The 15,634-nt window shown below is 51.5% G+C and overlaps 1 protein-coding gene across 7 annotated transcripts in view; it reads left to right on the forward strand.

Annotated features, from left to right (window-relative positions):
- The window catches only part of PSIP1 (PC4 and SRSF1 interacting protein 1), an 828,776-nt gene that overhangs the window by 674,815 nt on the left and 138,327 nt on the right, over nucleotides 1-15,634 (forward strand). For all 7 annotated transcript variants that reach the window (XM_069626044.1, XM_069626047.1, XM_069626045.1 and 4 more), the window contains one exon: nucleotides 5,839-5,947. In XM_069626044.1, the coding sequence (XP_069482145.1) occupies nucleotides 5,839-5,947 (109 nt within the window). The remainder of the gene's footprint in view (nucleotides 1-5,838; nucleotides 5,948-15,634) is intronic.

Genomic DNA, 15,634 nt, shown 5'->3' on the forward strand with positions numbered 1-15,634 from the left:
CAGGCAGGGCGCATCCTCCCCGGCACCTTCAGCCACGAGCCAACGCTCTGGGTCGGGTAAGAGGAAGGGCGAGCACCCGGCGAAGCTCCTGGAGAGGCCCCGGTCGAGCTCGAAGGCCCCATCTGAGGGGGAGCGAGGCAGTGTCCCCCCCCCTCAAGGATAGGGCGGTGAGCGCACCTAAGGTGGTGAAGGCCTTAATCCATCCGGCCAAGCCCTCTATCGATACTGTCGCGGCGGCCCTGGCTCAGCCTGTGGAGGCTACACCAGTGGTGGCGACCTCGGGGCTCAGTCTCCCTGCCACCTCGGAGGGAGTCCTCTTTTGTGCCCATCGGTAGGACCCCCGTGAAATCCCCGGCGGGGAAGAAAAAGGGGGGGCAGGGCGTCGTCGTAGATTCGGCCTCAACCTCGGAGGAAGAGCTGATCGAGGTCTTAAGCCACGGCCTTGGCGTGGAAGAAGACCGGCCCGTCGGGATGGATCCCGACGCAGGTGACGACGACATCGTCGAGATACTTCCTCGTGAAGAAGAAGACGGGAGGATGGCGCCCCATCCTAGACCTGCGACGTCTGAACAAGTTCATCAAGGCGCAGAAGTTCCGGATGGTCACCCTCCAGCACGTCCTGGGTCAGCTGGAGGAAGGAGACTTCCTGTCGTCGTTGGATTTGGAGGATGCCTACTTCCATATTCCCATCCTAAAGGGGCACCGAAAATTCCTCAGGTTTGTGGTCCAAGGGCGTCACTACCAGTTCAAAGCCCTCCCCTTCGGACTACGGTCGGCACCCAGGGTATTCACCAAGTGCCTTGCACCGGTGGCGGCGCAGCTGCGCCGCGAGGGGATCCACGTCTACCCCTACCTGGACGACTGGCTCATCCGAGCCAAGACGAGGGAGCTCGCCGTGGAGCACACGGCAAGGACCGTCCAACTTCTCACGGACCTGGGATTCTCCGTGAACTACGCCAAGTCCCACCTGGTACCCGCGCAAAACGCACTGTTTCTGGGAGCGAAGCTCGACACAGTGTCCCTTCTGGCCTCCCCGTCGGAGGAAAGGACCAGGTCCATCCTGGGCAAGGTACAGCGGATGTTGGTTTCCGACGCGGCCAAGGTAAGGTCCATCAAGTCCCTCCTCGGAATGATGTCTTCTTGCATCTACCTCATTCCCATGTGCAGGCTCCGGATGCGCCCGTTGCAGGAGTTCCTGGACGCGCGCTGGATCCAAACGACGGGCGGCTTCGAGGAGAGGATCACACTCGACAAGAGTTTCGGCCGAGCGGTCCGGTGGTGGGGCAACCGCGCGCATCTGACGGCGGGCATGGACTTCCAGACCCCAGACCACCAGGAGACAGTGACCACGGATGCCTCCCTGGAAGGGTGGGGAGCGCACACCGAAAATCTGCACGCGAGAGGCCTGTGGCTCCCGACGGAGAAGTCCCTCCATATCAACGTCCTGGAGCTCCGTGCAGTGTTCTGGGCCCTCAGGTCCTTCCTTCCGTCCCTCAAGGGCAAGGTGGTGAGGATCTTCACCGACAACACCACCACCATGTTTTACATCAGGAAACAGGGCGGAACCAGGTCCCCAGCACTGTCCAAGGAGGCGCAGGACCTGTGGCATTGGGCCGTCGCCCAAAGGATGTTTCTGGTGCCGTTTCATCTGGCAGGGATAAAAAACACCATCGCCGACTCACTCAGCAGGGAGCTGCGCTCGTGCCACGAGTGGGAACTATGGCAGGATCTAGTGGATCGCCTCTTCCGACGGTGGGGCACACCCCAGATCGACCTGTTCGCGACGGCGACGAACTCCAAGTGCCGGAGGTTCGCCAGCAGGTTTCCCCAGGCGAGGAGCATGGGCGATGCTTTCTCGTTCCCCTGGGAGGGCCTGTTCCTCTAGGCGTTCCCTCCTTTGCCACTGCTAATCCGGCTCGTCAACCAGCTCAAGAGGTCACGGTGCAGGATGATCCTCGTCGCACCTGCGTGGCCGAGGCAGATATGGTTCCCGGACCTTCTGGACTTGTCAGCGTCCCCGCCAATCAAGCTGCCGGTGGACGCGGATCTACTCTCCAGGGAAGGAGGCGCCATCCTCCACCACGACCCGAAATCGCTGAACTTGCAGGCCTGGCTCCTGCAGCGCTAGAGTTTGGAGGATACGACATACCGGCCGACTGCAGAGAGGTTCTTGCAAAGGCCAGGGCGTCCTCGACTCTTAAATGCTACGGACACAAATGGAAGAGGTTCTCTGTCTGGTGCCACGCACAGAAGATTAACCCTCTACGGATTACGGCTCCCCAGGTACTGCCGTACCTGCTGACGCTGGCCAAAGCTGGACTGGCACACGCGTCCATCAAGATTCATCTTGCTGCGATCTCCCGATACACCAGAACCACGGGCCGGACGTCCTTGTGGTCTCATCGTCTGGTGTAAGAGTTCATGAAGGGACTGTTCAGATCGTTCCCGCCGGTGAAGGCTCCGGCCCCGGCGTGGGAGCTCAACGTGGTGCTGACCAAGCTCATGGGACCTCCTTTCGGGCCTCTGCACTCGGCCCCGTTGAAGTTTCTGTCGTGGAAAACAGCGTTTCTTGTGGCCATCACCTCCGCACGACGGGTGGGAGAGATCCAGGCCCTTTCCTGCAAGGCCCCGTACTTGACTTTTCACGACACGAGGGTAGTGCTCAGGACGCACCCCTCCTTCATGCCCAAGGTACCGTCGGACTTCCATCTCAACGAACCCTTGGTGTTGCCTGTGTTCTTCCCGTCGCCTTCGTCGCCGGCTGAGAGGACTTTGCACTCGCTGGATGTGACTAGAGCGCTGAAGTTCTACGTGGACCGCACAAAGTGTTTTCGGAAGACGTCACAACTCTTTGTGAACTTTGGACCTGTCAATCAGGGGAAGGCTCTCTCTTGAAGGCTTCCATTTCCAGATGGCTCTCCGGCTGTATCATGTACTGTCATCGGTTGGCAAACCGACCGCTGCCTGGCCGTCCGAGAGCCCATTCCACCAGAGCGATCGCAGCTACCACGGCGTTCCTTTCTGGTGTGCCCCTGCTGGACATATGCAGGGCTGCTACGTGGAGGTCGACGCACACCTTCACGAAATTCTACTGCGTCGATCGGGATTCCAGGGAGGAGTCCAGGGTCGGCCAAGCAGTGCTGCGCAACCTGTTCGTCTGAGGTGAGCCTGGTGAGGAGGTAAGATGCTTAATGTTGAGTTTGATGTACTGCTTAATGTTGAGCCTTTGCCACCTCCCGTGGTTGTGCATGTGTGTACTGCTATGTATTCTTTATTCATGAGCATGTGAATCCATGCCAGACCCCATGCTGGAGAAGGAACAAGTTACTTACCTGTAACTGTTGTTCTCCAGCATGGGTCTGGCATGGATTCACATGCGAACCCTCCCGCCTACCCCTCTGCGGCTCTTCACTTGGTCATACTGCCACTTCACGTGCTTCCAAATCTGAAGATGGCTGCCAGAGGCGGTGCTTAGGTAGAGACCAGTGATTGGTTATTACTACGAAAGACAGATCAGAAACGAAACTGATACTGGTTTTTTCTTTACCGAGGATTCCCAGCCTGACGACGGGGAATATTCATGAGCATGTGAATCCATGCCAGACCCATGCCGTGGGGAGCCCGAGAGCCCCAAATGGGAAAGCAGATTCAGGCAGAAACAACGCGGTTGTTTTCTGCAATGCCGCGTTGTTTCTGCCTAAATCTGCTTTCCCATTTGGAGCTCTCGGGCTCCCCAAGGGTCTCAATCACTGCATGCTCCTGCACTGAGGCACTCTTCTCTGCTGTGCCATTGCAGTAAGGCGTGCCCCCCTGCCCCCCGGCCAGGCCTGCAAATCCGTTTTGTTCACTTTAAAATATTTTCATTTTTATTGTACTGAAAGCGCTTCTGTGCCGTCGCCCCCTTGTTCACTGCCCTGCCGCCCATTTGCCTGTCTCCCGTGCTGTGATTGGGCACCAAGGCCCACTTAAGTAAACTCCCTAGGGCAGCCTCTCGGCGAAGGACCCAGAGGAAAGGGACCGTTCCTGCAGAAGCAACTCCAGACTGTTGGCCTATGTAAACTGGTGAAACCTGCAGCCGTCAAACAGCAGTGACTGACAAGGTAGGTGTGGTCTGGACATGGAGTCCAGCAATTACTGTCCCCCATTTAGTCTGTCCAACCCATCTAATTACCCGATCTATTAAACTGCCTACAACCCCTTACTAAATTTATGCATCTTCTACTGCATGAAAATCTATTCTAGGAGGGAGAGGGCTGTAGAATGAGGCAAATAAATTGCATTATACATACGTTACAAAGGAACAGTGATACACTATTGTAAAAATAAGTGTTTGTTTTATATACAAGCAGACTAAGATTCTTGGGTAAGTACTATAAAGCATATCAACGCATTATAAAAACAAAACACTATGCTTTAAAAACACAGATCAAAGCATAGACCTTATTTAGAACACCTAACTGTATTTCTCGGGGGGAGGGAAGGGGATTGGGTGGTAAGACCATAGATTACTTTCTGATTACTTTCAGTAATACAAGGGTAGTAGACCTTGTCAGTAAGGCAGTGACACTCAACAAGTAAATCACATAGTCAACCAACTTGCAAATATACTTTTCTGAATAGTGGACCACAGATTCAAGGAACAGTATATACCTCCACTACTTTTGTGATGAGATATACTAGGTGAGTGAGACCTGTTGGTGTAACATACAATTGCAGTTGTTTTTCACCTCCGTGGAACACAAAATAAGTTAAGCAAGAACTCTTTACACTCATTTAGGATTGCACCGGGCACACCAAGGTCAGCTACACCTAAAGAACACTTTAAGAATGGCAAACAGCTATTCTAGGCATGTAAAACCTAATATTGTAATATACTATTACAGTTGCTTTACAGGTAGGTCAGTGGGACACAAACTGAGGTAAGCAATAACTCTTCACTTATTTTAGGACGGCACACAGCCAATTCAAGGCAAGTAGGACCCATATACTTTTTAAAGGAGCTACCAGCAACATAAAGGGAAGTATAACCTAAGGCAGACTTATTCTGGACAGACTAATAGCAAGTTGGGGGAAGCCAGACCCAATTGGGGCACATATACATTTATAACCTAGCATGAATAGTAAAGTGGAGCCAACAGCCTTACTTTTGGGAAAGAGGCACAACCAATTCACAGGTGAGTAAAATAGGAAAGGACAAGGAATGCTAAAATGGAGAAAAGGGGGGGGGGTATTTTGGTAAAATTAACACCCATGGGTACCTTTGTGGGAACCGCCTGCGGTAAAGGTACAACGCATTAGTAAAAAGGTTCAGTGCCACCAGCCATTAAAGGCAACTTGTGCCTGTAACAGGAATGTTGGTTAAACTGAGAAATGGGATTCATTGCAACTCCCCAGCACTCCACATAAGGTGGGGGTTGCTGGTCTCACCTGAATAAAGTTGAGAGGATAAAATATCATCCTCTCTAGCCTTCAACTGTAGTTCTCTTAAGGTTAGCCAGAGAAAGTTAAAAGGGGGAGCCCAAATGCCAACCCAGCAACAATAGGCAATATGCCAAACGTTGTCAGAGGTTAACATTAAAAAGACACTATGGAGAGTCTTAAAAATGACACCCATAAAAAAATCAAATATTCTGCGAGGTATGGGGAAAAATAATCCACCAGTAAAGAAAAATGTTCTGGTGTTGACGCGGATCAGTAAAATTTATAATTGATATAAAATCCCCCCTAACAATGCTGTAATGAGTTTTTAGGTGTACGATGCATGACCATAATTTGAATTAAAATACTGCTGAAATTATTGTTTACATGTTTTTGTGATTTATTTGCTTCCTTTCTCAGATGGAAAGACAATAAATGGAGGTCGTAAATCTCATGACACGTCTCATCAGAATGGCGACAGCAGTGAAGAGAATGAAGACCAGAAGGAAATGAGAATTAACCAGAAGCGGTAAGTGGGATTTTACAATGTTCTGCCTCCATATAAATATATAAAATGTATTGGAGTAAAGATTAGGCGGTTGCCGAGAGGGAATGGTGACTGAATAAGATTTTGACTAGAGCTGATGAACTACAAACACATCTTCTGTTAGCAATTTAAAACAAATGTTAGTTATTTGAATAGAGCACAGTATAAGAAAAATCTGAAAAAGAGCTACTACTCACAGCAGTTAATTTCTGAATGACTGCATACATTTATATGAAATGTTCAGCAAAGTAAACTTGGAGAGACCCAAAAGAGCCTGAAGGGAAGAAAGCACACAAAAATCAAATACAACTCAAAAGTGGCCAAGCGAATTCTCCATTTTGCCTTCCTACCAACTACCTCAGAGGCCACCCCTCACATATACAGCAGAGTTCGATATGCCCCATCGAGTTCTGACTGTAAATCGCATCCAAGCGTATTCCTACCGACAGTTCAGTACTTGTCCTTCAATATGCCTTTGAATATTATCTCACGGCCTTGGACTGAGAGTATTTCTTTCATAGGTGTTACAATCTCAGGCAACTACGGTAACCCACTGAGGCAGATAAACCCACCTTTGCTAACTCCCTCGTAATCTCTGCTAAGGCTTTCTTCCTCTACAAAGTATCCAGACACAGACCAGGGAAAAACAAGCGTGTCTGAACCCATTGACTGATTTTTCTTCTGGCTAGCAGCCTGCAAAACCTTCCATCCACCTCAGGGTGGTTAAACCCGGACCTAACTGTTCTGCCCCAAAACATGAAAGATCTTTCAAAACCCTCTCCTAACTTCATTTAAATCTTCTGAAAAAAATATCATCTGGTCTCTAGCCCCCCACATGTGGGCACCCATCTGCAACTGCCCAGATACTCTGTATTTCTCACTGCTTGAAACAGCCTGCATCATCCAAGTCCTCTGCTGCAGCCAGACGCCTCCCATTAATCAACTGTTTTCTCAGCCCGTACAACTTATTCAGAGAGCTCCTTGTTAGGCAAGATTGTATGCAGTAACCCTGTGGGAGACTGCACCAGCCTTGTCCTCTTGGCATAGGTAACCAAACTTTTGGTATAAGTCTGTACTACACAAGTTGGTAGAGTGACTGAGCAGCCAGGCTTATCTCAAGTGGGGTCAATGTGAGCTGTAGGGTTGCAACATAGTTTCACAGTGACAAATATCCAAATAACACTTATACTCAAGGGTTCTTGATGAAATAATTATTTATTAATTTAAACAGCCAGATTTAAAATGAGTCTTCTTTAGAAGGGAGCAAATATGTAACACTTAAATATACTTAAAAATACACACTGTTTCAATAAATCAGTAGATAGCCTTTGGGGATGGCACACAGACACTTCCTAAACCCTGAGGGAACTTCAATAGTTAGGACACGGGGGCCCTGTTGAACAGCCGCCAAGATGGCTGCCTAGCTATCGAGCTCCGAGCACTGCCGCTGCATATCCGAGAACATCTGTGGTCAGCCTCTCCTTGGTGCCTGCATCTCCGACCCCCTGCCTTGCCAATTAGTGGGGCTACGTGCCAACGAAATTTGGGCACGAATCGGACCCCTGGGACTGACGAACGGCTCGCCTGGCTCTCGCCGCTGGGTCCAGTGAGATGCCTGCCTCTGCCTGCGCTGCCCCGCTGCTGGGGCCTGGACTTCCCGCCCGCCCGATTCCCCCTCTCCCCCTGCTGCGATTGCCGGACCTGGCTGCCTGGAGACCTGAGTCGCGTGTGCTGCGGCCGCACTTCGGCTCCGAGGACCGGGCCGCCTCCGCACTGAGCCGGCGACAGTGACCTGTGCTGCGTGTTGCCTCGGCTTCCGCCGGACTGGGCCTCCACAATGCTGCTGGGACTGCCCGCGGCGCTACACCCGGTCCCGTGGCCTGTGGCACCTGTGCCGTGGGAGCCCCTCAACCATCCCACACCCGCACCACCCTGCTGTCACCTGTGCGGCACATCCTCTGCTCCCTCGGGCGAAACGACTCCATCGGAGGGGCTGCGTGATCTTTCCTCCTCCCGCGGTCGGCGCCCAAGGGGCCCCCGAGGACTGCCAGAGATCCCAGTTTATCGCAGCCCGGGCTGCCAGCCGCAACGCAGGTGAGGAGCTGCTGGGGCCATCGCGTGCACTACTCCACTTGTCCCCTTCCCCCTAGCGTTCCTCAGCCAGGGTGGATCCCCGTGCTCTGCAGCCCAGAAGCACTCCCAGGGCTCACTGACTCTGCTCCATTCGCTGGGCCCAAGTCCATATGCGCCATTGCTCAGCCACATCCCGGTGGGCCTCTGCTTGCCCTTCTTGCACTGCCGCCACTGGCCCTCGCTCCTGGTAATAAACTCTCGCTCAACGGAGCTGGTCCCATGACTGGCCTGCTGACAGGGCTGCCGCCTTGAACAAGGGGAGCCCAACCTATACGCACCCTCCAACCTACATCTCAGCACCGGAGTGACTCTGGGACACTGTCGGACATTGCACATACCACTTGCGCTCTTGATGTCTACCCTGCTTGCGTAGTTTCTGAGATCTGCCCATAAACTGGCCATACTCACTGGTGCAGCACTACCCCAGCACCATACCTACACCCCCCTTATGCCGGTGGCCTGCCGCCCCTGCCTACATACTGTCTACGCCTCCGTGGATCAAAGATCTGCTTCACTGACCTGTGCCTTCTCAACTGTGGTCCTCGAGGGGCGTCTCCACCCTTATCCCTTTATCACGCGGCCTCCTGGAGTACAACGTTTGCACGAGACCCTGCCTTGAGCACTGAGCACTCAAATACCATTCTCTACGATGCCCAACAGATCCAAGAGTGCCAACAGAGCCGGGGGCCATGAATACATTTGCTAAGATCACCCTGAGGTCTGACTTGGCCAACACATCACGCGATCAAGCTGATGACACACCTCCTGCCGAGGCACCTGCCACGGACCTGACAGTGGTGATGGAATCAATGGCTAGAAACTTCACGGCCTTCCACAAAAAGCTCGATGACATTAACGCCAACGTGGCGTCACTCGGAGCCAAACTAGACCAGCAGGGAACGAGAATCACAGAGGCTGAGAACAGGGTGGGTACCAACAAAGATAACATAGCCACGCTCCAGGGTACTGTGTCCACTTTGGTCACAGACATGAAGGCGGTCAGGGCCAAATGTGGTGATCTCGAATCCAGATCACGCAGAAATAATATACGCATTATTGGAGTCCCGGAGAATGCACTGAAGGGTCGTCTCGAACTGGCGGTGGAGAACCTCTTGAAAGATTTACTGGGCAACCCTGACATGTCTCCCTTCTTCACCATCGAAAGGGCCCGCAGGGCGCTGTCGCCGTGGCCCAAACCTGGAGACTTCCCGAGGCCCATCATTGCGAAGATTCTGAGTTTCAAAGATCGCGATCGCATTCTCCGCCTTGCACGGGAAAGGGGAGAGCTAAGAATGGCCTTGCAGGGGATCAGAATTTTCCCTGACTTCTCAACCGGAGTGCAGCAGGAACGCCACCAATTTCTCTGAGTGAAGAAACTCCTCAGAGGAACATCCCCTATGCCATACTATTCCCTGCGTGCTTGAAGTTCACGTTCAACAACAAATTGTATTTTTTCACGGTGCCGTCCGAAGCTGTGAACTTCATAGAAGCGCACATACCCCTGCAACCTCCTGCTGTCGACCTCATGGGCAATGATTGAACTCTATACTTGGCCTGCACCATCTAAATGGTAACTTTATTTGCTGATCGAATCTCGCCAATCACCGTTCGCATCCATGATCAACCACGTTCTTGTATCCACCCTGGTGCATGGCTCTACAATACACACTTCACCTGGCATCCTATATATGCATGCACACCAGGGAGCTGGTGCAGTACCAGTCCACTTACCCGTCCACTTTCACTAGTTGTGGTTGTCTAAGATGTGAGTCTCCGGTGTTCTGTCAGCAGGCCTATATGTCTCACCTGCGGCTACAGGATCAAGCATTACATAACTGCCGGGTCTGCCTGCTGTACACTGGGACCGACCACTATGGTTCATATGCAGATCCCCGTTTCTCACTTAGGACAGGGGCATGTATTACATGACTGCCTACACTGCTCGTTTTGTAACGGAGCCGATTGGCTCCAAGCATGCTTGTGCACGGCAATGGCGCACCCCACTGCAATTGCAATGTTCTTGTATTCACTTCGGTTGTGGGTTAGCTCCGGTTGGGCTTTTGAGCAGACTGGGCCAAGTTTGGGACGGCTCAGCTGCTTACAGTTGAGGGGGGGTGGTGTTCACACTGCTTATCTTGGGTCAGGGGTGAGAGTGGCGGGAGGGAATGGGGTTTTACGGGGAAAAGGCACGCAAGGTTTCACGGCACGCGCACTGACGAGCCATGAGAACACTTTTGATTCTCCCTCTGGGAGCTCACACCATTTCTGGACCTGGGATGTTCACTAACGTGTGTACCTTGGAACTAGACATTTGTTCCTGAAATGTCCACCATCATAATGTCCTAGAATATCGGCGGGTTAGGCAATCACACCAAGGCCTGTAAGATAATGGCCTTTGCTAATAGACATAGCTGTAAGGTACTATTTCTACAGGAAACATTCCAATGGTCCTATTCCGACCACCGTGGCCCCAGCATGGGGCCCGGCTAGAGTCTTCACTTCCTACTCCTCCCAATCCAGGGGCGTCCTCACAATGATCCATAAGTCAATCAAATTTGTATTACATAAAAGCTACATAGACCCTGAGGGGCGCTACGTTATACTGCACTGCACACTAGTTAATAAAGAATACCTGCTTGTCAATACCTACTGCCCCAACGTGGACTCCCCTGAGTTTTTTGATGCTATAACCGCCATACTGCTGGGCTATGTGGGAATCCAGACTATATGGGGGGGGGGGGGGGTGGGGGGAGACCTGAACCTTATTCTGGACACTGTCCTGGATAGGACTGGCACTGCCACTCGAGCCCTGTCCGGTGCGGCACGCAGGCTACATGGTCATATGCGGACACTCCATATTTGCGATGTCTGGCGGACACTGCATCCCCAGCGTCGGGAGTACACTTATTATTCATCCGTGCATGACAGTTCATCCAGGATAGACCTGTTCCTTGTGTCAAATGAAATTATGGGCAGGGTGGAGGGGTCCTGGATCCTACCTCGCACATTCTCAGACCATGCTCTAATTACACTATCTGTGAGGCTAGGTTTACCCACCCCGACATTCAGCACCTGGCGTTTCAAATCCGAGGCCCTCAAAGATAGTGTTCAAGGCTGAAATTCTGGCAGACATTGAATCCTTCTTTGAGCACAACTCCCTCTCACGGGAGGCCGGCGTTGGTCGCTCCGAAGCCAAACTGAAGCAACTGGAGCTGCAATGCCCCACCGGGGCTGACCCCGCCATACTCGCCCAAATCAGTGATGAACTCCAGGCATACAACGCGCTGGCTGCCAATGAAGTCCAGTACTTTAGCCGCCCACAGGCCGCCAGGAAATATGGCGAGGGGGACAGACCGGGGAAAACACTAGCGACACTGAAGAGGGGGGAATCCTGCCGGACCTAGATCACCTCCATCAAAGATCGATTTGGCAATACGTAGTGGGCGGACCAGCAAATTTTAGATATATTTACTGAGTTCTATAAGTCCCTCTATTCCCAACCTGCCGAACACACTGAACAACACATACGCTAGCTGCTTGACCAGATCCCCACCACTGATATCTCCCCTCCTACCCGGACCAGCTGGACTCCCCAATTACATTGGACGAGGTGTTGACTGCCATCTCGGACCTGCCCAAAGGTAAGGCGCCGGGCCCGGATGGACTCACTGCCGCATTCTATCAAGAACACGTCGCCATACTAGCCCCCATACTGCTCGAGGTCTGGGACAAGGCACTCCGTGTCTCTATTCCCCCACCCCACCTCCATGCGTGAAGCCATTGTTACGGTTCTGCTCAAGCCTAGTAAACCTGTTGACGAATGCGGGTCCTATAGGCCTCTCTCCCTCATGAACCTCGACACCAAAATCTTTGCACAGATCATAGCGAATCGCTTTCTGCCCATTATGCCATATCTAGTCCACGAAGACCAGGCAGGCTTTGTCCCTGGTAGGTCCACTTCCCACAACATCAGGAGATTGTTTAATGTTATGTCCCGTATAGACCAGACCAGGACGTCCAGGCTGTAGCAGTCACCTTGGACGCCCAGAAGGCCTTTGATATGGTCTCTTGGAGTTACATGTGGCTGGTGCTGGGGACAATGGGCATTGGCCCAAACATGATTGGGTTCATCAAACTATTATACACCTCCCCTGTGGCGCGAGTAAGGGCCAATTCATTGACGTCCAATCTTTTTACACTATCCAGGGGTACCCGACACGGATGTCCCTTCTCCCTGATTCTTTTTGCACTAGCAATAGAGCCGATGGCGGACTATGTCCGTGCATGCCATGCCCGCAAAGGTATAAGATTGATAGATGACGCCGAAATTATATCTCTATACGCGGACGACATTCTATTACACATCAGAGAGCCAACAGCCCACCTTGATCCCATATTAAGAGATATCACTCGTATCGGCACCTACTCCGGATTTACAATCAACTAATCAAAGTCTGAAATCTTCCTGCTTACTAAGTCTACTCAACAACCCACCACTGAGTAGCCCCTACGCAGGTCCCCGGATGGTGTCCGATATCTGGGAGTGCAGATATCCCTAACTAAATCCACTCTACTTGCCGATAATTACTCAGCGGTGGCACAAACAGTTGCAGCTAAGATATCTCGATGGCGCTCCCTCCCGCTGTCCATGGCTGGTCGGCTCTCCCTCATTAAAATGATCCTGCTCCCCAAGCTCCTTTACACCTTTAGCAACATACCTATGTGGCCTGGGAGGGAATACTTCACTAAATTACACACACTTTGCGCACAGTTCCTATAGCATTCCGGTGCAGTGCATAAGAAGTGGACGGACCTGGTGCTTCCATACAAACATGGGGGACTCACAGCCCCGGATCTGACACACTACTGGACTGCGGCCCAGGCCCAACACGCCACTCACTGGTGCCCTGGTTCCCCACCGCGACCGCACGTCAAACTTGAGCAACTTGCGGCCGCTAGTACTAACGTCATGTCCCTCATACTGCATCGTCATTATGCACCTGACTCTCCTATTGACCCAATCGATGCGACCATCCAAGCCTGGACACGTGTGCTATATCCAACAACCGAGCCCTTCCCATACTATAAATGGCTCCCTGCGTGGGCCTTGCCCGGCCTGGGGCCTACACATGACACGGCTCTGGCCCGACATTGGGGAGCACTGGGGTACCAGGCGTTATCCGACTTCTACCCCGAGGGTAGGTTCATTGATCCCCCAAACATGGAAACAAGGGCACACCAGATCTGCCTTAGAGACCCTCCAATATTACAGACTTCGGGCCGCGTTCCGCACTAAATTGCCCTCATTCCCAGCTGAGCCCCCTGATAACCCAGCAATCGCATTTATTGCTAATTCTGGCGGCGCCCGCGGCGTCATTTCTTCACTGTATAAGATCCTACAGGACACTCCCAAGGCCCCGGCTCTCAGGGCACACGATGAATGGGCAAATGAACTGGGCCTAGAAATATCTGACGAGACCTGGGAGGGAATGTGCCTACACACCCAAAAAGTCGCCCTCAATTTCCGCCACCGCGCTATGCAGTACATACTTCTAAACAAGCTCTATTACACCCCACACAGGACCTCGAGGCTTACCCGCACCATGGTGCACCTATGCCCTCGCTGTGGTGCAGAAGATGCTGATCACCTTCATATGTTCTGGACCTGCAATAGGCTATCCGATTTTTGGGAAAGCATTTTGAAAACACTCACTGCAATAATTGAAACTGTGGTTGACCCTGATCCCCTAGCAGTTCTGTTTGGGGCTTGGAAAACAGATGAAACTAGACGCCTGGCTAAATTTGTAAACATAAGCTTTATGATTGCCAAAAAATGCATACTCCAGTGCTGGAAAAGCTCCCCTGCCCCCTCACCCGGCCGTACAAAAATGGCTGTGCCTGCTTACTTGGTCACGAAATTGTGAGGAGGAATACTTGACTACACTTCCCACTCACTCCAGCCCCAAGAACATCTGGGTTGAATTTAACACTTACCTTAACAGACAAGGCGAGGGTACACCTGAGTCGGGACTGTCCCCTGCCCCATCAGGATTTAACCCTACTTCATGAAGCTCTATACCCTTTCTTCTCATGTGAGGCTCTGCTGTAAATGCTGTGATTGTTGCACTTTGATGAATGTGTTGCTCCATGTTATAACTGTTATATACACCGGTTGTCTTATGTACGTGCCTTGTGAACCTCTGCCATCAAAAATAAAAGTTTTTTAAAAAAATAGTTCGGACTCTGGACATTTATATATCACTGGTACATTTAAAGCAATACGGAGTTTGATGTCAAAAAGGAAAAGGTTAGGAAAGGTTTCTCAAGCAGGTAAGCACTTGTGAACCCCCTCCCCCCAATGCAATGTAGATTAACCCTTTCCCAGCTATACAAGTAAAGAATGTATGACTTTGTTGAGGGATAGTTAAAACACAAAGTCGGAGGTTAGAAGAGTCTTCAGGGAGCCAGGACAGCCAATGTCAATTGAGCAAAGTCTAGGGGAATTGAGGCACTTTTGCAGGTAAGTAAAAAGTCTTGCAAAATGTTATAGAATTTTGTAGAAGCAGGAAATCACTGTTGGGCCCCAAGCTGGCAGGCTTGTGATGGGCAAAGCTGCGAGCAACTCTGCTAGCTCTGAGTTGAGACTTGCATTTGCTGCCTTTTGCAAAGTACACAACAAGAGGTAAGTACCCCTTAGTTCACAGTACCCTGGGTCTGAAAAAATTGGTTCCAACTGGCTTCTGTTCCTGTTGAAGTTTGGCTGCTCCTGTTCCTGGGCCTCAGTTGTGGGGACAATAGGGAGGACGTATGGGAACTCCTGCACTGCGATTCGAAGGTAGGAGGCCGCAATGGCAGATCAGCAGCACTTTGCGGTTTCAGCTTCTCGCGAATAGCACCACTGCGTTTCTTGGACAACTTGTGGGCTTTCCTTGCTTCTCGGGGTCCAGCACTCTGAGGTGGTTCAGGCTTGGTTAGCCCTGCTTCGAGGGAGTCCGGAGGATCTTCCTGAAGCTCGACCCAGCTTAAAAATGATGCACTCAATTCTGGTATTCCTGTTCCATGGCACTCTGTTCCTGCAGCAGCAATGGAAATACAGCCAGCAAAGAGGAAAATATTGATGTTTATTATACAATCCCTGACAACACAAAAGAATACTACAAGGACAGTGTACTTGTTGATGGACAGGAGACTCCTGCCATTAGAGACACTGGGGCCAGCATCACGGTGGTGAAAGAAAGTTTCTTCAAACCTGGGGATGTTGATCAGGCACCCAAAGGTCCCACCAAGCTTGCAGGAGGTCCTTATTCAAATGGTCCCCATATTGCCAGCTCTCATTCAGTGTAATAACATGACAGTTGATTTCCTGTTAGTTTGCAATCTGAAGTGCCTGCAGGGTATTGTTGGGTAATGATCGGAAGGCTCCGAGTAGTCTCAGTACACCAAGGCCTCCCAGTAAAATACAGGAGCTGACCAGATTGTCAAGAGAGGCAACCTTGAGACACTCAGTTTGAGATCAAGGAGCAATCCAATATCTCT

Source organism: Ambystoma mexicanum, chromosome 6p (assembly GCF_040938575.1).
Source record: "Ambystoma mexicanum isolate Mex_15411 chromosome 6p, UKY_AmexF1_1, whole genome shotgun sequence".
Lineage (NCBI taxonomy): Eukaryota > Metazoa > Chordata > Amphibia > Caudata > Ambystomatidae > Ambystoma > Ambystoma mexicanum.